Source organism: Equus quagga, chromosome 13, assembly GCF_021613505.1.
Source record: "Equus quagga isolate Etosha38 chromosome 13, UCLA_HA_Equagga_1.0, whole genome shotgun sequence".
Taxonomy (NCBI): Eukaryota; Metazoa; Chordata; class Mammalia; order Perissodactyla; family Equidae; genus Equus; species Equus quagga.
In genome coordinates this window covers 84,997,124-85,019,425 of record NC_060279.1, presented here as the reverse complement: position 1 = coordinate 85,019,425, position 22,302 = coordinate 84,997,124, and the positions used below count along the sequence as shown (strand labels likewise).

General features: G+C 45.2%; 1 protein-coding gene across 3 annotated transcripts; it reads left to right on the top strand.

The window, feature by feature from the left end:
* The first annotated feature begins 9,444 nt into the window (after positions 1 to 9,444).
* On the top strand, positions 9,445 to 21,802 carry LAIR1 (leukocyte associated immunoglobulin like receptor 1). Of its 3 annotated transcripts, XM_046680477.1 has the most exons (10): positions 9,445 to 9,523; positions 13,789 to 13,876; positions 14,343 to 14,378; positions 16,126 to 16,419; positions 17,248 to 17,292; positions 19,969 to 20,079; positions 20,177 to 20,219; positions 20,307 to 20,344; positions 20,554 to 20,606; positions 21,151 to 21,802. In XM_046680477.1, exons 2-10 carry the CDS (start codon positions 13,843 to 13,845, stop codon positions 21,295 to 21,297), a joined length of 801 nt encoding a protein of 266 aa, XP_046536433.1. In that variant the 5' UTR covers positions 9,445 to 9,523; positions 13,789 to 13,842; the 3' UTR covers positions 21,298 to 21,802. The 3 variants fall into 3 exon arrangements, with proteins under 3 accessions (XP_046536433.1, XP_046536436.1, XP_046536435.1); XM_046680480.1 differs by lacking the exon at positions 17,248 to 17,292 and having other exon boundaries at positions 9,448 to 9,523; XM_046680479.1 differs by lacking the exon at positions 9,445 to 9,523 and having other exon boundaries at positions 13,772 to 13,876.
* Positions 21,803 to 22,302: the final 500 nt, after the last annotated feature.

The window sequence follows — 22,302 nt, the reverse complement described above, 5'->3', positions numbered from 1 at the left end:
ACATACTGTATGATTCCAGCTCTGACATTCTGGAGAAGGCAACACTATGGAGACAGTAGAAAGATCCGTGGTTGACAGGGGCTAGTGGGGAGGGAGGGAAGACTGGCAGAGAACAGAGGATGTTTAGGCAGTGAAACTACTCTGTATGATGCTGTGATGGTGTATATGTGTCATTACACATTTCCCCAAATCCATAAAATGTACAACATCAAGAGTGAGCTGTAAAGTAAACCATGGACCTTGAATATTTATGATGTGTCAATGCAGGTTCGTCAATGGTGACAAATGTCCCACTCTGGTAGGGTATGTGGATAATGGGGAAGGCTGTGCAGGTGTGGGGGCCATGGGAATATGGGAAATTTTTGTACCTTCCTCTTAATTTTTCTGTGAATGTAAAACTATTCTAAGAAATGACATCTATTAAAGAAAGAACTAAGTTACCCATGTGAACTTGGTGTTTGGGTTGTGGATAGTGATTGGGATGGGTAAGCAGGAGTTTGTGAAGCGGTTGAGATGTCGTCATGCTCTGAAACATCCCTCACCACAGACAAGGTCAGCAGTTAGAAGAACAGAGTTCAAGGAAAGGGGTTATTTCCCTTTTTGTGAGAAAATCAATGAGTAAACTGAAACATGCTTTGATTGAGTTTCCGGACATCACATCCCACATACCTGTCTGCCCCATTGCGTTCCTTGGTTCCACTGTTTGCATGGGCTGCCTCAGTCCCCCAACCCACCCATCCCTGGAGAGGCTCCCATGGTGGAGGGAGTGCCCCTAATCTTGTGGACCAGGTCCTTCCCAAGACACAAGGCCTGGTTGAGTGAAAGGCGCTAGGATGCAGGTGATTCCAAGGGGACCTGAGACAATGAGGGAAATACAATGTCTGCCTCCCCACATCGGGCTCCCTTGCCCAGGCTTGCAGCCACAGCTTAGAGACTTAATCAAGTGTGGATTCTGTGAAATCAGGGGCATCTCACGTGGGTGTCTCTTCCAGTTCCCTGCCTTGGCCATTCAGGAATCTCCAGGTCAAGGTGAGATTCTGAGAGTTGAGAACGCATCCTCCAAGCATAAAATTTCCCTACTCCAGTTCTACCAATAAAGTCTTCATGATTCAATCAGCTTTTTCTTTAAGATGTCTTCTAGCTCACTCCCATGGTTGCAGGCAGCGTTCAGTTTCTCACAGGCTGTCAGACTGGAGGCCTCAGGTCCTCACTGGATGTTGGCCACAGGCCACCCTCAGTTCCTTGCCACATGGACCTTTCCAGATGGCAGCTTGCTTCATCAACACATACAAGCCAAGAAGGCAGGAGAGCGGGTCTGCTAGTGTGATGGAAGTCACAATGTTTTGTAGCCCAATCAAAGTGACATCCCATTGTGGTTGCCCTGTTCTGTTTGTTAGAAGCAAGTCACAGAATCCAGCTCACTCTCAAGGAGAAGTGATTACGTAGGACCTGGCATGGACACCAGGAGGCAGGAATTATTGAGGGCTGTGATAGCTAATTTTATGTGTCAACTTGGCTGGTCCATGGTACCCAGATATTTGGTCAAACACTAGTCTAGATGTTGCTGTGAAGGTATCTTTTAGATGAGATCAATTTTAAAATTTGTAGACTTTGAGTAAAGCAAATTACCCTGCATAAGGTGGGTGGGCCTCATCCAATCAGTTGAAGGCCTTAAGATAAAACTGACTGAGGTGCCCCAAGGAAGAAGGAATTCTGCCTCCAGATTGCCTTTGGACTAGAGTGGCAACAACAGCTCTTCCCTGGATCTCCACCTATTGGCCTACCCAGAAGATTTTGGACCTGCCAGCATCCACAATTGTGTGAGCCAATTCCTTAGAATTTCATTCTCTCTCTGTCTGTCCGTCTCTCTCTCTATTGCTTTCTACACACACACACACACACACACACACACACACACACACACAAACACATGTGCGCACATCCTGTTGGTCCTGTTTCTTTGAAGAACCCTCACTAATTAACACAGGAGCTATGCCAGAAGCTATCTACACACTTGGGAAGTGGATCTAACAACAAATAGCCCAGCATCTGCCCAGTGGTGAACGGAGAACTGGTGCTACTAGTCACAGAAAGTCAGGAAAGGAAGGCAGGGGAGACCCAGGGGCCAGAAAAGACAGTGAAAAACGTACTGAGAAAGACACAGGAAGGAGACAGATAAGCACTATGACAGCGGAGATAAGACCCTAAGTCATCATAGGACCTTGAACGGAGGCAGGAAGGAGGCCTCTTCCTGTGCTCGCAGGCTCATTACTCAGAGATGTGGACAGAAACCCCCCCGCTTGGCCCAGTCACCATCCCTGGTGTTCTCTAGAATATGGACCTGAGATGCTTCTCATAACTTCTGTTTGACACGTTTATTCTATATGAGGAGGAGGCAACTGAGGCAGCCCCCACCCCCAGCACAGAGAGAAGGGTGTCTTGACGATGAGCATCCTTGGGCTGATTTCTCCACGGGCTCTACGGATCTGCCCTTGTAGAGACTTTCAGATGCCACTGATTGATAGTGAACAATCTTCCTGTAAATGATCAGCTCCCAGTGACGCTCTGGTCTTGTGATCCCATGCGAGCAGGCCCAGCCAGCCCCAGTCCTCTTCGCAGCTCAGACAGGCTATTCTAAGCTTTTGACTCAGGAGAGACCCAGGTGGTGATGTGCGAGGTGGGTTCTAGGTCTTGGGGAGATGGTGACACAGAGAGACCCTTCAGACTCAGTGGGAGAGAAGCACACTGATAGACAGAGAGAGAGAGAGAAAAAAGGAGAAACAAACAGAATTTGCAAGAAGCCCAATAGTTATAGGGAGTGAGACTGAGACAGAAGAGAGAAAGAGTGACAGACAGAGACAGACACACTGACTGAAGGAGATCTCTGCTTATTTCAAGCACCAGGAGCATGTTTAGAGCTGTGCTGTCCATTATGGCAGCCGCTCTGTGGCCGCTGAGTACTTGACATGAAGCCAGTCTCAACTGGGATGCATCACGTGTGTGAAACACACTGGATTTGGAAGACAGAGTATGACAAAAGAAATGTAAGCTATCTCATTGATCATTTTCTTATATTGAAAAGTTAACAGTTAAAAATAGATTGGCTTCAATAAAACATACTATTACAATTAGTTTCACCAATTTCTTTTGGCTTTTTTGGTGTGGAAACTAGGAAATTTAAGAACGCATGTGTGCTTTTTGTATTTGTGGTTTTTATTGGATGGCACCGGTTTAGAGAATTAACCTGTCACTTTAACACCACACACTCTTTCTAAAGAAGACAGAAAGGAAAATGGGCATCGTCTCTAAAGCAGACTTAAGGAAATCTCAGGGGAGCATATGACCAAGAGGCATTCCTCAGAGATGTGGTGTGACCTATTCTCTCTGTCCCAGGAGGGAGGGGCTGACACCCCACGCCTTGCTTGGCAGACTGTGCTGGACTGGCTTCCCATGCACCTTGTGACCTTAACCACTGAAAAAGCCCACAGTTGCAGTGGTTTTCTGACCCCACCCTTTCATGTTGTTGGAACCTAATGAGTTTTGGACCCTGACTTCACGCTCACAGCGGGCAGAACAGAGAAGGCAAAAAATAACAAACTGGAAATAAGATAAAAGTATCCCAATTGGGGCTGGCTCTGTGGCCGAGTGGTTAAGTTCGCACGCTCCGCTGCAGGTGGCCCAGTGCTTCGTTGGTTCGAATCCTGGACGCGGACATGGCACTGCTCATCAAGCCACGCTGAGGCAGCGTCCCACATGCCACAACTAGAAGGACCCACAACGAAGAATACACAACTATGTACCAGGGGGCTTTGGGGAGAAAAAGGAAAAATAAAATCTTTAAAAAAAAAAAAGTATCCCAATTGATGTATTCAGAAAAGAACAATAAAAATCCAAGGGAAAAAGCATAAGAGACTTGAGGAACATGGAGAAAAGTTCCTAGATCTGTCTAATTGGAGTCCTAGAAGCAAAGAAGAGAAGAAAGGAAGGAAAATTAATACTTAAAGACATGATGACATAGAAATTATCCAATGTTATATGATTTTAACTTTATTTGATTTTTAATTATCCAAGGTGATCCAGTTTTGGATCAGCCATCAATTCACTGTTCCAGTAGCTCAGAGAAACCCAAGAAAATTACAAATAAAATTGTGTTTAGTGCTTAAAGTGAATTCATCCAAACTTTAAAGGAAAAATAATACCAATCTTATAAAAAATGTTTCTGAGAGAAAAAAGAAAGAATATATTTTATATCCCGTTTATTCATTTAGTTAGTTATTTTTATTGAGATATAATTGACATGTAACAATGTGTAAGTTTAAGGTGTGCAACATGTTGATTTGATACATTTATATATTGCAATATGATTACTACCATAGCATTAGCTGACACATCACATAACTGCCGTTTCTTTTTTGTGATGAGAACACTTAAGATCGAGCCTCAGCATCTTGAAGTTCATAATACAGTCTTGCTCTCTATAATCATTGTGCTGTGCATTAGCTCTCCAGGACTTATTCTTCTAATAACTGGAAGTTTGTATGCTCTGACAACATCTCCCCATCTCCCCCACCCCTCAGCCTCTGGCAACCACCATCCTCTTACCTGCTTCTATTAGTCTGACTTTTATAGATTCCATATAAGTGAGATCATACAGTATTTGGTTTTGTCTGTCTATTTCACTTAGCTTAATGCCCTCAAGCTCCACCCTTGTTGTTGCAAATGGCAGAATTTCCTTCTTTCCTGTGGCTGAAAAACATTCTACTGTTTATGTACAACACATCTTCTTTATCCATTCATATGCCGACAGACACTTAAGTTGTTTCCACATCTTGGCTATTGTGAACGATGCTGAAATAATGAGTGTACAGTATCTCTTTGAGATCCTGATTTCATTTCCAATGAATATATACCCAGAAATGGGGTTGCTGGACCCTATGGTAGTTCTACTTTTAACTTTTTGAGGAATGTCTATACTGTTTTCTATATCCCATTTTAGAAGGTTAGCAAATCATTGATTTCAAAACTTAACAGGATATTACAAGATAAAATATTACAAGCTGATCTTGTTAAAAAATCCTTAATAAAAATTCACAAATAAAATACAGTTATATAAAAATAATAATATTTTTCAACCAAGTGGAATTCATACTACATATACAGGATACTTTAACATTTAAAAATACATCAGTATAACTTTCCTCATTAACAAAGGAAAAAGAGATAAATCATACATCTTGACAGATGCAGAACAAATTTAACAAAATGAAATGGCCACTCATGGTAAACAAAACAAAACAGAACAAAACCACAGCAAAACAGAACAAAAAACACAAACTATAGTAAGATAGGAAATTTCTTAATCTGGTAAACAACATATAAATAACACTACAAAAACATTATATTAAAAGATGAAATCTTGATATGATCATTTATACACAACATTGTGTTAGTGATTCTAGGCAGTACAACAAAGCAAGAAAAAGGCATAAAAGATATAAACATTGGAAAAATAGTGATAAAAACTGTCATTGATCAGAGAACACCTTGTTGTGTACCTATAAAATTCAAAAGAATTTACAAGCTGTGAAAATTGATAAATGAATTTTGCAAGGCTGTTATATAGATCAACAAAACCTAGTCATGTTTTTTCATATCAGAAAAAAAAAGGGAAACGAAACAAAAAAGAGAACTATGCCACGTACAATAGTCCAAATACATGTAATAAATCCAATAAATCTAACAAAAGACGTGCAAGACAGCCACACTGAACTACGACACATTATTTAGAGGACTGTTGAAGTCCTAAATAAAGGGAGGTGGACAGCTGTACCTGCCCATGGGTCAAAAGACTTAACATTGTAAAGACGTTGTTACTCCCAAAACAGAGTGTGCATTTGATGTAATTTCAACCAAAACCCAGGGAGACTTTTTTCCTGGGCATAAAGAGCACCGAAATTATTTAATGAGCTCTTGAAGAAGAAAAACAAAGCCAGAGACTTGCACTACCAGATGTCAAGCCCTATTACGAAGCAAGAACAACTGGTTCTGTATGTTACCGGCACATGGATACACACAGCAAACATTAGAACAGAACAGGGAGATTAGTAACAGGCACATTCAGTCTCCTGCAACATGACCCAGGACGCCAGCAGCACAATGAGGAAAGGATGGTCTTTCCACCAAATTGTGCCGTACAAATCAGATTTCCAAATGAAAAGTGTGTTTGGGCCCATCACACACACACACACACACACACACACACACTACATTATTTCCCAGGGACTGAAGATATAACTCTAAACAGTACATATAAAGCTTTGAGAACAATACACAGAAGAACTTCACATTTTGCAGCAAGCAAGTATTTCTTAATTAGGGCATACGAAAGTACTAAATATAAAATAAAAATATAGATAAACTGGACCATAATCAGATTCAGAAATTCTGTTCTTCGGGGCCGGCCCCGTGGCCGAGTGGTTAAGTTCATGCACTCTGCTTTGGAGGCCCAGGGTTTCGCCGGTATGGATCCTGGGCACAGACATGGCACTGCTCATCAAACCAGGCTGAGGCAGCGTCCAACATGCCACAACTAGAAGGACCCACAACTAAAAATACACAACTGTGTACCTGGGGGGCTTTGGGGAGAAAAAGGAAAAATAAAATCTTAAAAAAAAAAAAAGAAATTCTATTCTTTGAAATGACTGATGAGAGTGAAACCCTAACCAGAGTAGGAACAGATATTCACAATGAATATATTTGACAAGGAATGCATACCCATAATAAGAAAAATAGAAGGCTTCCTGCTACTTAGTTAAAAAAAAAGTCAGCTCAATTTTTTAAAATGAGGAAATGAGAAAAAGACTAAAGTAGTCGTTTCTCAAAAATAAAAAGGATATTCAAATGACCAAAACCTATGAAAACGTTCTTAACTGAATTAGTAATCAGAGAAATGCAAACTAAAACCACGATAATGTACCACTACTCATGACAGCGTGACTAAAACGAAAAAGGGAGAAACTTGAAGAGCTGGTGAGGACGTAGAGTAACCAGAACACTCCAAAGCACTGAGTACAGACTGATACGATCCCTTCAAAAAATGTTTGGCAGTACTTACTAAAGTTGAATACATGCATAGCATGAAACACACCAATTACACTCCTAGGTTTATACCAACAGAAATGCACAAATATGCTCATCAATACACATATATTAAGATAATCAAAGCAATGCTATCCATCACAGCCTGGGCCAGAAGCTAAACAAGTATTTACTAACACTACGACGGATAAATACATTGTGGTTCTTCACATGACAGAATTCCCTATAGCAATGAGAGTGGGTGGTCCACAACTCCGTGCATTATTATAGATAAATCTTACAAACGCTTGGTTGAGCCAAAGAAGCCAGACGCACACACAGAGACTGTAGAGTATATTCACATCTATGTAAAAAGCAAAAACAAGCAAATTTATTCTATGCTGTTAGAAGTCAGGATAGCATGGATTACCTTTGGAAAGAAGTTACTGGAAAGAAGAATAGATGGGGCTTACATGGAGTTAGTAATGTTCTGTTTGTGAATTAGGATGGTGCTGGCACGTGTGTGCTCAATTTGTGAAAATTCACCGAGCTGTGCATTTGATATGTGCACTTTTTGGCTATTATACTTCAATAAAAGTAAGCACATACACACACGCACACACACACACCTACTCTGAGACACATTATAGTAAACCTTGTGAAACACAGACAAAATCTTAAAATCATTGAAAGAAAAAGGACACATTATTCTCAAAGGAGCAGCAATGAGATTTACAGTTTATTTGCAACAGAAATGATGAACGCCAGCAACAATGGGATGCCATCTTGCAAGGGCTGAAAGAAAATATCTACCAACCTGGAACTCTAGAACAGGAGAAAATGCTGTTCAAAGTTGGAGATGAAATAAAGACATTTTAGGCAATGAAAAGCTGTATCCATCACTAACAGATGGGTACCACAAGAATGAAAAGTTCAGGCAAAATGAAAACAATCCCAATGGAAGCAGAGCCTTGCAGGAAGGAGGAACAATGGGCAGAGTCCATATTTGAGTAAAGACGGGAACTTTGAATGATGATTTCATCATTAATGAATTAATAAAACATTAACTCATGCTCACTCTATATTTGACGAGATTTCAAAAATCACTTTGAACACTCTAACTTGTCGTAAAGTTAAAAATGGCAATGGACATATATATATACACGTAGATATCTATGTGGTAACTCTACAAAAATGCAAGGGAAGTTTGAACACAAGATTTCTGATGTTGGTTACTTCAGGTGAGGAAGGAATGGGGCAGGATGGGGTACACAGAAATAGATATGATTTGATGAATTTTCTGGTTTTCCTGCAGGATTTTGATTCCACAGTATTTTTCTTTACATGTTCTGTTTAATCTTCTTTAAATTGGCCTTTGAGTGTTGACCAGCATGTGATGGTAAATGTGTGACAATCAGCTCACTGAAAGAAAACACCTGAGGGTTGCGTTTGCCAATTTCTATGTTGTAAATACTCACACCAGGGGTAATTTCAAGATACCAAAGTGGCATTTCCGAATGTGAAATTGCAATGAGATGTCCACAATGAGCTGTCAGGAACTGGTTTGTGCTGGCTGGCTCCAGCACACCACTGAGTACAAGATTAAACAAAATGAGAATTGTATTCATCCAAGGGTTTAGGAATATAGGGCTTTCTTTAAGAAAAATAAAGTTTAGAAAGGGGGAGGCGAAAGAGTGAGTAAACAAGAGGAAGAAAAGAAAGGAGGGAGACAGAGGGACAGAAGGAGAAAGAGAAATCGTATCTGGCCAATGAACAGGAGGATTTTAGATCAAAACCTCAAGAAATAGTTTTTATATGTATTATACGTTGCCAATTATATGGAATTCCAAGATACGTTTGGTAACTCCTTGATATTCATGAAGGAAAATTAGTGGCTTTATAAATGTTGCTGAGTCAAAATTGTAGTTGGAATGATCATTTGAATATGTATGTTTCAATTTCTTTTTGCCAGAGTAATATACACTCCTATTTAGTTGGTAAAGCAATATTATATATAATAATAATATCTTGTATTTCAGGAAAGGAGGAAAGTAAAATAATTTTTTTTAAAGCTTTGATATGCATTTAGCATTTGGAAAAAACAAACTGTGACCACTTCGGATACGAGACTTGAGGCACAGACGCCATTCATGTCAAGCACTGATTAAGGAATCAGGGTTGCCTGACACAGACTTGAGTCTCCTGTAGAAAAGTTTCAGGAAGCTCTGTTCTTTTCTCAGCCCCACCCTGGGGAAGGACAGAGACCTAAACAGACTAGAGAGAAAACCGCTCATTTGTATGTATGGTTGCTAAGTTGGGGGCTGTTTAAACTGTGACATCGATGTGCAACCACCACATCCTGTACATTTTTCAATTTTGCTTGGCTCCTGCCTCAAGTGCAGCAGGAGCATTTCTGCATGAGGGCCAGACGATAAGATGCAAGTGGGTGAGTCCATCCCCGGCCATGGGTTGCTTTCTTGGATGAACACCAAGTGTTCTCCTAGGCAGGAGGAATGGAGCACAGAGGTGTGGGCTAATGCACATGACTTGGGGAGGGCTTGGGCATTCGGAGCTCAGATTCTCTTCCCCAGACCACCACAGCAGAGACTCTGTGTTTGCTGAGCCAAACTGAGGATGCCCAGAAATGAAGGTCTTTGAGGTGTAGATTGGGTATTCTGTGTAGTGAGGGAAAGACCCAAGGCTACAACAAGCAGAACTCTCTGAAGACCAAGCTCTGGCTGGAGAATGCTGGTCTGTCAGTGAGAGTCTGCGGACCGTTACCCCATCACAGTCCCGGAAGGACTGGTCAGCATGGAGTGACCATGCTGGGGTATTTTTGGAATATTTGGACTGTTCTGATGCAAACTCATTTTTTAAAATTGAGATATAGCTGACATATAACATTGTGTAAGTGTAAAGTGTGCAACATATTGGTTTGATACATTGCCATTAGATTGCCTTTTTAGAGTTAGCTAACACATCTATCACTTCTTCTAGTGGTGGAAACAATTAAGATCTACTCTCATGGGGCCGGCCTGGTGGCACAGTGGTTAAGTGCCCACGTTCAGCTCCTCGGCAGATGGGGTTCGCTGGTTCGGATCCTGGGTGCAGACATGGCACCGCTTGGCAAAAGCCATGCTATCGTAGGCGTCCCACATATAAAGTAGAGGAAGATGGGCATGGATGTTAGCTCAAGGCCAGTCTTCCTCAGCAAAAAGAGGAGGATTGGCAGCAGATGTTAGTCAGGGCTAATCTTCCTAAAAAAAAAAAAAAAAAAAAGTTCTACTCCCTAGCAGATTTAATGTTTAGAAGACAGTTTTGTTGTCTATAATCACTGTGCTGTGGATTAGATCTCCAGGACTTACTTACCTGCTAGTTTCAACTACGTACCCCTAAAGAACATTTCTCCCATTCTCCCACTGCCCAGCCCTTGGTAACCACAATTCCACTCTCTGTTTTTTCACCAAATTCATCTTTTAATAATGTTTCGTGTTGCATCTTGTGTAGATTTTGTCTTTGCATCTGACATTCAGTTTATATTTAATCTTCAAATGTGTATATATCTGAATCTATTAAGGGAATCATTATTCACTATTTGTGCCACACCTCAAATAAAGATTTTGTTTGAGGAAGATGTGCTATGCTCATCCTGTAATAAGCCTTGGACACAAATCTTCTTTAGCTGGAGACCTGAGTCCTAGAAGAATGCAAAGATTGAGATCCTTTCTGAGAGTCATGAAGGATGACAGCTCTGCATCACCTTCTTTAAGGAAAAATCCAGAATGACCCCCTGATGGACAGTATGACCTTAGTAGGTGGAGGAAACTATGGTTGCTGATTCAGCCATTCCTTTTCCAAATAGTCAGCCCATCCCCACGTCCTCCATGGGCATATGCTATCCAGGCACATTGGGAATGTTAATTAAGATTCAACCAGGGAAACAGAAACTCTTCTAAGTATTAAAAAGAAAGAGAGAAATAAATGCAGTATGGTTTTCTGAATTGGATTCTGGTATGGGAAAAGAACATTAGTGATAAAAAATAGATAACATCCAAATAAAGTCTGTAGTTTAGTTAATGATTGTAGCAACGTTAATTGCTTGGTTTTGACAGATGTACTACAGTTATGTAAAATATTAACATGACGGGAAACTGGATGAAGGGAATATGGGAGCTCTCTGCATCTTTGCAACTTTTCTGAAAATGTAAAACTATTTCAAGCTAAGTTTGCTTATAAGTTAGGGAAGAAATAAATATTTTACCCAAAGAAAACAAGATCAGTGATGGCCTGGGAGGAAAGGGACACAAGGAATCTTTTGGCGGTGGTGGAAATCTTGAGTCTAATCATGGTGTCACAACTGTCAGAGCTCAGTGAATTGCACGTATTTGTGGATGCAGTTTTTTGTATGTAAAGCTGGTTAAAAATCACTAACGAAGGTCCACAAAAAGAGAGAGGAGGAGAATTTAATGCATAGAAGCCATTACCCAAGTGAAGGAGAGCTGAGAGGAGCAGGTGTGGGGAGCTGCAGTGCCATGGACAGCAGGCAATGCCGCTGGAGCTGAGGGTTCCAGGTGACCCTACAGAAGGTAGAATCAAGTTTGGCAGGAACTGGAGTCATGGGGCAGATACATTATCTGGGTCTTGAGTGTGTGGGAAGGTTGAGAAATAGCCTGGCCGTCCTACAAGGGCAAATGGGAAAGGCACCCTTAGGAGTCAGCCCTTTCCATCAAGCACAGCTTGGGGCATGGGTTTGATCATAAAAGGACCAAGGAGCAGGGCTGTGAGGAATGGGGGCACGGAGCTGTTAGAGATGGAAAAGCAGAGAAAAGAGAGGGAGAGATACCCAGAGAGAGAGCGAGTGAGAGAGAGAGAGCGAGTGTGTGAGAGAGAGCGAGTGAGTGTGAGAGAGAGAGAGGGAGAAGAGAGAGAGAAAGAGAGATTCACAGAAGGACACACACAGAGAAAAAGACCAGAAAGACACATATATAGGGTCACTGGCATTAGCCATTTCTCAGGAATAGCATTTTTGGCCTCCTGTTTAATGCTAAGTTTCAAACCATGTGTTCTTTGTAGCCCTCAGAAATGGGCGAATAATTTTAATTTACTCTTATGATGAAGTGGGAGCTTTTGGTCTGGCTTAGCAAAGGGAGTGTCCCCCTAGACTTCTTAACTGGAATGATTCCTGGGCTTCATCCTTTAGCCTCTATAGTCTGCAAGACCGCGAAAATAAAACTTAATTCATCACCTTCAAGGCGAGAGCCAGGTTCAGCATTCAGCTTGACTCTGGGGAATTATATCTTCCTTTAATTTTTGACTATACAGCCTTCACTTAGTTTTCATTTCTTTGAGCCATTTAACAAGATCTTTAAAATGTTGTATTAAGATATTTTAATTTTTTAAAAATAATTATTGTATTTTAAGATGGACTATTTGTCCATAGACTTAGTCTGACATTTTGACAGAAAATCTAGATTGTTTACTTTTTAAGAATTCCAGGGGTAGGCCATCCTAGGGCTGGTTTAGCAATCCAAGGACCTTCTAGGAACCTTGAGTCTTGGATTCTTCCACCTCAATTTGCTCAGTATTTCTGCTGTTATGTTCAAACTTGTTACCTCATGGTTGCAATACAGCTGCTGCAACTCCAGATATCACAGCATCGTGATATACCTGCCAATGAAGAACAGGAGTAAAGGAGGCAATGATCTTATGAGACCCTCTGTCATTAAGGGAGAAATACGATTTCCAGAAACCATGGTATATTCTAAGTATTGTTGGCTGTACATGGTCGTGTGCCCAACTCTGAACCAAACACTGCAAATGGGATTGCTAGATTGCCTTAACTCAAACTTCATCCTCATGGCCCTGAGCGTGGAACATAGCCACTCAAACAGAACTAGGTTTCTGTTAGTAAGGAAAAAGTGAGCAATGGCTGCTGTGTAGACCACCATCAATATCTGCCACAGCTACCGTTTGGAGAAGCAGCTCTTTCTTGTCTTCAGAGGCAGTGGATATGAGAACCCATGATGGGAGTTCTTGTCTTACTCGGCTCTGTGATGCACAAACACCGCCCCCCCCCCCCATCCCTGGTCTTATTCTTCATTTCAGCACCCAGTTGGGTGCCCCATCTAGCCCCAACCCCAAAGTCTGTCTCCTGACCATTCAATCTCTTTAGGATTTTGCATGTGCTGATGCGCTACCCTATCCTTCCCCAATTTCAATGCCACTGGGGGAAGATGGAAAGAGAACTCACGTTACTAGGATATTTTTAATGCACTAAATACCTTGCTGGGAACTTAAGCATATATCATAGTATTAAATACTTGGAAGATAATTTTAGGCTTCCCTTTTTAAATATGAGGAAACGTCAGCATAAAGTGGTGTAATGCATTGCCCAAGAACAGAACTCTAGTTTGTGGATTTCGGATTGACATTCAAGTCAGTCTGTTGCACAAATCTATCTTCTGCCTTGTCCCGTAGATTGAGAATGAGGTTCACACCTCAGGGCGTTCATCTGGTGATGAGTTCAGCCTCATCTGGGCATTGAGGGGAAGAAACATCTTTTGGAAGCCAAGACCCTCCCCTATCTCATCAGCAGGAATTGCGGAGAGGACAGGAGAGAGAGCACTTCCCCTTTTTGTGAGGCGGTTGATGTAGAAACCCCATGACAGGGCCCCCCAGCTAACACATCCTGTCCCCTTGTGTCTGCTTCAGTTTCTGTCCTTCCTCTGATTGGCTCCAGGACGGCGCAGGCTCGGGGCCGGGGCCATGTCTCCCCATCACACCACCCTCCTGGGCCTCGGTGAGTCTTGGAATGGGGGGCTGGGAGGCAGGATCCCAGGGACAGAGGGAGTGGGAGCCTTGGGGAGGGGGTCTGCTTCCCTGCTCAGTCCTGACTCGAGTCCAGGAGACTCTGGGGCCCTGGGGGGCAAAAGTGGTCCTCTCCGCCCCCTGGGGTCTGCCCCCTTCAGCTCTGGCCCGGATCTCAGTCTGACCACAGAAGATTCAGTCCTGGAATTGGGTACCAGGTGTGGGGATGAGTTCAGACTCTAAGAAGGGCTGGGAGAGAGGAGTACCTGTTTGGAAGAGGGGATGCGGGATTTGTCTTGAGATTATTTCAGAGCAAGAAAAAGGATTGCACTCAGATGTCATGGTGAGGAAGGGTGGTTTGGGAATTCTAAGAGCTGGCTCCCTTAAGGCCCCTTCATAGCAGCCCTATGAGGGAACAGGGAGGCGGACATTTTTTCTCACTGGGGCTTCTCTTCCAGCGCTCTGTCTGAGCTGGGTGATCCACGCGCAGGAGGGTAAGTCTTCTCCCCAAGCCCTCTGCACCCCAAAGTCAGTTCTAGATGGGAGCAGAGGGGTGCTGATCCTGGGAGGGTCTGGGGGGACCCTTAAGTATGCCCTGAGGTGCAAATGACCCCAATCTCTCCCCACTCTCCACCTGAGATCTTGATGGCCCCACAAAGACTATTCAAATCCTTTGAACTCTCCCCACACAAGCCCAGACCTTCCTCAGCATCCCCTGGGCAGAGAACAGGATGATTGCCAAGGGCAGACTCTGAGAATTCACCCTTGATCCCATCTTCTTCATCCTCCTATAGTCCACATGTCACCCAGTGATACGATTTTTAAATGATAATTTTGAAGTTTTATTTACATTTTTTCACTGATTTTTTACTTTCAGGGAAAATAATTTTTTAGGGTTCCCTTGCAGTTTATCTTCAGAAAGATTGAGAGCCATGTACCTCTCTTTGGTCTGGTTCTGTCTGTCCTCATGCCCTCTGGTTCCCTCATCTCCAGAAGCTTTGCCTCTCTTCCACTTTCTCAAACTTGCCACATTTCCGCTCAACTCTGGACCTCCTCATGCGCTGATTCCTCCACATTGAATGTCCTAGCGTCGCCTATTGCTCAGCTTGGGTAATTCGTCTTGACCTGCCATCTCAGCTCAGGAGCCTCTTCCCTCTGACCTCCCAGATGAGGTCAGCCTTGCCTCCCATCTGCTCTGCTAGGTTCCCACACTTACCCCAAGGGCACGCATCACAGTTGGTAACTGAGGATTTGCACAATTGTTCAATCAACTTCTGTCCTCCTCTAGATGTTCACCCCCAAGAAAGAAGGGATCGTGGGTGTATTCCTCATATTTGTGGAACCAATGGCACGTGGAGGCATCTGTAAAGGGACAGATAGGAGCTAAGATATGGTTGAAAGAAAGAAAGAATGGGCGAGTGAATGCTTGATGAACCTCTGCCGGCTCCCTGCCTCTATCACCAGTTTTGCTAACTTTGACATCACCTTCCTGTTTCAGGGCCACCAACCCTCTCTTCCCCCTGCCCAAGACTAGTTGAGACAAATGGGGTTTTCACAAGGCTCAATAATAGGAAATGGAAGTAAGGCTGAGAGGAAGATAGAAAATATGGAGAAAACTCAGAGATGGGTGCTTCACTTGCATTGGAGATAGGAATCTGCATCCACCGGGGGCCGTGTGACCAGATCTGTGCTGGAACCCCACCACACCCTCACTGACTTCCACTGGAGCTTTGCAGACGGTCCCTCTCAGCCCCCGAAGTCCCACCCTGGACTGACCAGCTGCCCTTCAGACCCAGCCAGATCATTCTTACCTACTCCAGACTCTTTTTTTCCCTTGTCCCAGTCATTCTCCTCCTCTGCCTCTGTCCCAGCCCTGTCTGTCCCCCTAGAAAGTGGTCGTGGGCAGGGAGGGAGCTGGGCTCTGCAGCAGACATGCCCAACCCACAGCCTGCCCTGACGCCTCCCGGGTCACCTGGAGCAAGATGTGACCAAGTCTCAGGTCCTTACGTCAAGTAGGGAAAATAACTCCTCAGCGATGAGAATTCACATGCAGGGAGAAGGGACATGGGGGTGTCTTTGGTGAGGCTGACGGAAATGTTCTAAAACTGGCCTGTGGTGATGGTTGCACTCCCCTGTGTTTGCGAATAAAACAGTGAAGTGTGCACTTTAAAAAGGGTGAATTGTGTGGCACGGTGATTTCCTCACAAGTGGACCATGAAGTCTTGCTCTGCTTCCCTTCAGGGGCCCTGCCCAGACCCTCCATCTCTGCTGAGCCAGGCTCTGTGATCCCCTGCGGGCAGCCTGTGACCATCGTGTGCCGGGGCCCTGCTGAGGCTGAGACATTCCGCCTGGCATGGGAGGATGGCTCTAACTACACCGATCAGAAGATCCTGCCCCAACATCCTCCACATGAGACAGAGGCCAGATTCCCCATCACCAGAGTGAGTGACAACACTGCCAGGCATTATTTCTGCCGCTATCATAACAGTTTCAGCTGGTCTGAGCGCAGTGAGTTCCTGGAGCTGGTGGTGACAGGTGAGGACGTCTCAACTCTGCCCTCAGGTTTGTCCCCATGTCCCTGGACCCTGTCCCCAGGTGTGTCCTCTGTCCCCAGACTCCCCTGCCCTCCTGTTGACCCCCAAGTCCTCCAGCCCCCTCTCTCCCTTTACGCACACATCCCTCTGCCTTCACACCTGGCTAGCTCAGGTCCCTGGAGCCCTGGTCCCATCGGGACATCATGATGGCCTGGACATCAGCCTCAGCATTGGGGTGGGCCCCTATCTGGCCCTGCTGGGCTGGGTGGGGAGTGGGCTTCCAGAGGTCGGGTGCAGGGTAGCCTCCGTTCAAGAGAATGTGTGTCTTTTCTCTCAGGATGGTGTTAAACTATCCTTTCGACTGGGACAGAATCTGTGGGGGCCCCAGGCAATGTGTCCTCTGTGGTGTGGTCCACCCACATTGGGCAAATCACATGGTCCAGGGGTGCCCTGACCTGGAATGGATGGTGCTTTGGGGAATCTTTGGGATGAGGCCATCCCTGTCCCTGTGTGTGGTCAGTTCCCGTGATGTCCTGGACTCAGGGTCCACTGGGGACACTTCGATCTCCCTCCAGGTACTCCCAGGGCCTCAGAGGAGCTGCTCTGTGCCAATTCTGTGAGGTCTGGGAGGGCATGGCATGGGAGGAGCAGAGCACCCCCAGAGCTGGGAGAATGGAGGGCTCTCCCTCATCTCCTGTGCCCCTGCCACGTTTCCTCAGAATCTCAGGATGTTGTCTGGGACTGACAACGAGTGTCCGGTGATGGATGCTCAGTGTAGAGAGGGGCCAGGCTGTGTGGGACATCAGCCCTTCTCCCACCCCTGTCACAGGAGCCCCTGGAGACATCAGCTCCCCAACCACCCAGCCCTCAGCTGGTGAGTAGAGACTGCAGACTCAAGGGGTTTCCTGGGGGGCTCTGTGCTGGGGATCAGGCTCCAGGGTCCAGCCCTTTACCCAGGCTTGGATTAGGAACTCATAAGACCACAGCAAGGGGCTGACACCCGCAGGGCACTGGGGTGTCACTCATATTCATAATGACCATGATTGAACTAACTCCAAGCTTGGTACTGTGACAGCAGTCAATGCCAACCACAGCCCAATGTGGGAGGTGCTCCTCTCACCTTCCAGGAGGCCCTGCTCTTTTTAATATGCAGAAAGAAACTCAGACACTATGGGAGAGAACAGGATCTATTGATGGTTATGCCCGAACAATGACATAAGATCACCAAGAGGAAGAGAGACCTCTTCTCGCAGGGTCTTGACTCTGCTGGTGTGGGTGGCACATGGCAAATGTCTCTCACTGTCTGTGTCTGCCTCTCTCTGTGTCTTTCTCTCTCCTTCTCTCTTTTTCCCATTTTTCATTCCCTGAAGACTAAAGGTTCAGGGCAGAATCCCCATGACCAGACTGCAGGGTTCAGGGTTAAAATTCCAGCCCTGCCAGTCTCCAGCTCGGTGCCCTCAGGTGAATCACTATTTTCTATGTCCCAGTTTCCTCCTGTGCAAAATGCACAATAAAATTACGGACCCTCCAGCACAGTTTAGAGGAGGCGGGAGTTCATGTACACAGGGCACGGCGCTCAAATCAGTGTCTGCCAAGTGGGACAGTCGGAAGAAGTCCTGCTCATATTACTACAAACATTTCCCTCGCATCTTGTATGTGCCATGCACTGACCCGCTGAGGGACTGATGCACATGGTGAATGAGGAGAAAGGGTCCTGCCATCCCCAACTTTAGAGGGGAGAATTAATTAGCAGGAACAAAAGAAATGCACATATGTATACATGTGCTTGTAAAAATATGTAATTTACAATGTAAAAACTTCAGATATATAATTTAAATTATATTATATATTTTGTTGTATAGTAAATATATAATATAATGAAATACATTGATATATTATTACAAATGAACATAGAGTGCATTATATATTATATAATGTTATACAGTATATTATATCATGTATTACTAAAATTAATATATATGTAAGTGTTAACATAAATATGTACCATATACTATATAATAAATATGTATAGTTGATATATAACATATAGTATAAGTATTTTAAATTATATATAATTTAAAATATTCATATAAAAATTATACATATATGTTAAATCACGTAATTTAAATATATTTACATTTATTATAATTATTATGTATTAAATATATTCACATAATATATAGTATACATTAAATATATAAATATTATACAAATATATAAATATGTTATATTATATATTACACATTTATTGCATATATACATAAATTTACATTGTGGTAAATGTCGTAAAGGAAAGCACAGGCAGAGACGGTGTTAGAACAGCGAGTGGGGTCTTGTGTCGTGGATCTTGCACAAAGGTTGAGGGAAGGACGCCCGGGGAGGTGAAATTTTTCTGCCTTTCTTAAAGGACTTTGAGGACTCAGCCTCAGAAGGAACGGGAGGGGTGCGGTCTGTCCAGAAGAGGGAGTATGGGGGCTCGCATCCTGCGCATGTTCGAGCCGAGCAGGACCTCACTTTGACCGCCTGTGAAATGGTCTGTGGGGCGCATTATACAGAAGGGGTGAACGGTAAAGGAGCCGATAGACGGACAGCGCATGCGCCCAGCCCAGGCTATGGCTGGTGCCACCGACTCGCCCGCCGGCTACCTGCAGGGCTTCAGACAACCGGAGCACATGAGCTCTTGGCTTCTTCCATCACAGAAGAGCGGTTCCAACCCCATCAGGAGCTGCTGTGAGAAACAGAAGAAATCAGAGATGGAGATTCCTGCGCTTGGGGTGGGAACCCACAAGGAGGTCAGCAAGGGGAGGTTCCAGCTCCCTATTCCTCCTGGGTGTCCTCTCTATAAAGATGCCAAAGGATGGAGAGCAGTGCTTTCCAGTACCACCATCTCTGGGAAGGAAATGCTGTATATCTGTGTCATCCAGTGAGACTGTCATTACCCAGGTGTGGCTGCTGAGCCCTTGAAATGAGGCTAGAATCTGACTTTTAAATTTATTTAACTTCAATTTCAATGGAAACAGTGGGTACCATCTTGGACAGCACAGACGTAGAACATTTCCATCCTCCCAGAAAGTTCTGCTGGGCACACTGTTGTACAGGGGAGCAGGTGCAGGTCCAGGAAGCAAGGAAGACCTCTTGTGGGGGGTTCTGGAGACTCAGCCTTCTCTGTCCAGCTCAGGCCTCTGACCTATGTCTTCCTGATTCCCCATTCCTAGGAGACACCGAGACGAATTCGTATGACAGTGACAGTAACAATAGCAGTGAGTGGTGGGGACAGAGGAGCATGAAGCTGGTGTGTGCCTCTTGGGAAGGGGGAGAGAATGGGCTTCAGGACTGATCATATTCCAGCTCTGCTGATGCCCTGTGGACAGAGGACTTCAGCACTCAGGACTCCGGTTTTGTAAAATGGGGATAACGATTTCCATGTTGCAGGACTGTTATGTATGTGAGAGATTTTATATACAAGCACCCAGCATATGTGTGGGATGTAGGAGGTGCTTAGTAAATGCATGCTGCTGATAATCTGCTTTCATCTTCCCTGCTCCCCCAGGCCTGTCGACACAGTATGTTTATATCCTCCTTGTGGTCGCTGGGGCCTTTCTCATTTGTTTATTCCTCCTGGTCCTCTTCTTCCTCTTTCGTCGGCATCGGAAAAAACTTGGTAAGTCTCAGGGAGAGGGTGGGGTGAGCTGAGCAGGCTGTCTGAGGTGCTGAGAAGAGGGCCTCTCTTCTTAATTCACACCCTTGGCTGTCCTCAGGGCTCCCCAGCAGCAGAGCCAAGGAGCAGAAGCCCCAGGAGAGGTGAGGCCCCTGGGAATGACCCCCGGACCCCTTTCTAGTCCTCTGCCTCCAGGCTGCCCCCTGTGCTCACTTGTTCTTTTCCCGCAGGCTCAGCCCGGCTGTTGACATCCTAGGGAGGACACCAGGTAAAGATGAGGAGAGAGGACAGGCCTGGGAGAGGGGAAGTGAGGCCTCACAGCCATTCAGGATGCAATGGGAGGAGGGAGAATGTTTGAGCACATTCTGGGGTGTCCGAGATGGGATGTGGGCTGAAATCTGAAGCTGTGAGATTTCAGGCAAATTTGCCTCCTGAGGTCCACCCCAGAGAACTGACCACTTGCCCTCTCCCCTCCAGATCTGGCCGTCGTCGACAGTCCTCCTGAGAAGGACAGGGAAATGCACACCTCGGTGAGTCCTTGTCTAAGTTACCTATTGCCGTGTAATAAAACTACCCCAAATTTAGCAGCTTAATAAAATTATCTCAGTTTCTTGGATCAAGAATGTGGAAGTGGATTAGCTGGGTGGTTCTGGCTCACCGTTTCTCATGAGGTTGCTGTCAAGATGTCGACCAGGACTGCATTCATCTGAAGGCTCAAATGAGGCTGGAAGATCCACTTCCAAGATTTCTCCCTCCCACGACTGTGGGAAGGGCCCCTCAGTTCCTCACTACATGGGCTTCTCCATGGCAGCCAGAAAGAGGGATCCCAGAGAGGGGAGGGGAAAAGCTACAATGTCTTTTGTGGCCTCTCCTTGGAGGTGACATGCCCTCTTCTGCCATATTCTGTGGGTCCCACAGACCAACCCTGATTCTATGTGGGAGGGGACTACGCAAGGATGATTCCAGGAGGTGGATCGGGGGCCACCTGGGGACTTGCTACCATAGTTTTCCCCTCCCACAGGCCCCTACCCTCACCTAAGCCACTCAAGCTCACCCTGGGTCTCTCTCCCTCAGACCTCTGCTGCAGGAGGCCCCCAGGAGGTGACATATGCCCAGCTGGACCACAGGACCTTCACACAGAGGCCAGCCCATGCCGTGTCCCCACAGACCACAGAGCCCACAGCCGAGACCAGCACATATGCAGCCCTTGCCAGACGCTGACCACAGGCCCACCTAGCCTCTGCACCTAAAGACACAGGACGTCACTCTTGTAAAAGCCTGACGTGGCCATTTGGAGAGCTTCCCTATGGAATCATCTCTTTCTGGAAAGTCATCCAGTCTCTTCACCTGGAGGCAAGAGCTGGAGTTGGGGGATTCCTAACCAACATGTGGGAGAGTAGTTAACCGTGTGGTACCTCCTTCAATCAACTAGCTCATTGGAGAGCACACACAACACTTGCTTTTGGAGACCCAGCTACAGTCCCTTGGCTGTTTCCAGAGACCCAGCTACAGTCCTACAGTCACCCAGCTGCTTCCAGACATGCCATGAATTTCCAACTGCCCCCAGAGACTCTGTTTTAATTGTCTGCCCAGCTGACTTTGAAGACTTCATAGAGTTCAGTTACTGACCTTGAACCTGGGCTCTACTTAGGCAGCTGATAGCTGAGACCCCGTTTTCTGGATCATGCTTCATTTTGTTCATCAATAAATGTTTTCACAGGCCTGACCGTGACAGCCCAGCACAAGCAGCTGGGGTACACAGGTGACTTGGTCCTAGCCTCTGCCTCCACAGCTGCTCAAAACTTAGAGGCACAAGACAGGAAGGAAGGCATCAGTGTTTTCTGATCTGAGGGTCTCAGGGATGAAGGGGGAGATGTCTGAGGGGACACATGGCTGGCTGAAGGCACAGAGCATACACCCCCACTCACACGCACATGCCTGTCAATGCATGCACGCACACACATGAGCACACACACACACATGCTAACATTGTACAAATCCATATACATGTGCACATGCCCACACATATGGACACGTGGACTGGTCGAAGGAGTGAGTGAGGCCATGATTGCACAGGGAGGGTCTCTCAGCCTTTTAGTCCACTCAGAGGAGCATGGCAGTTTTCACTTCCCATCCCTACCCAAGGTTAATCCACGCTGGACACCATGCATTTTCCAAACACAACAGGACCCATCCAGGTCTAGGACATTGTCCTTGATCTGACCT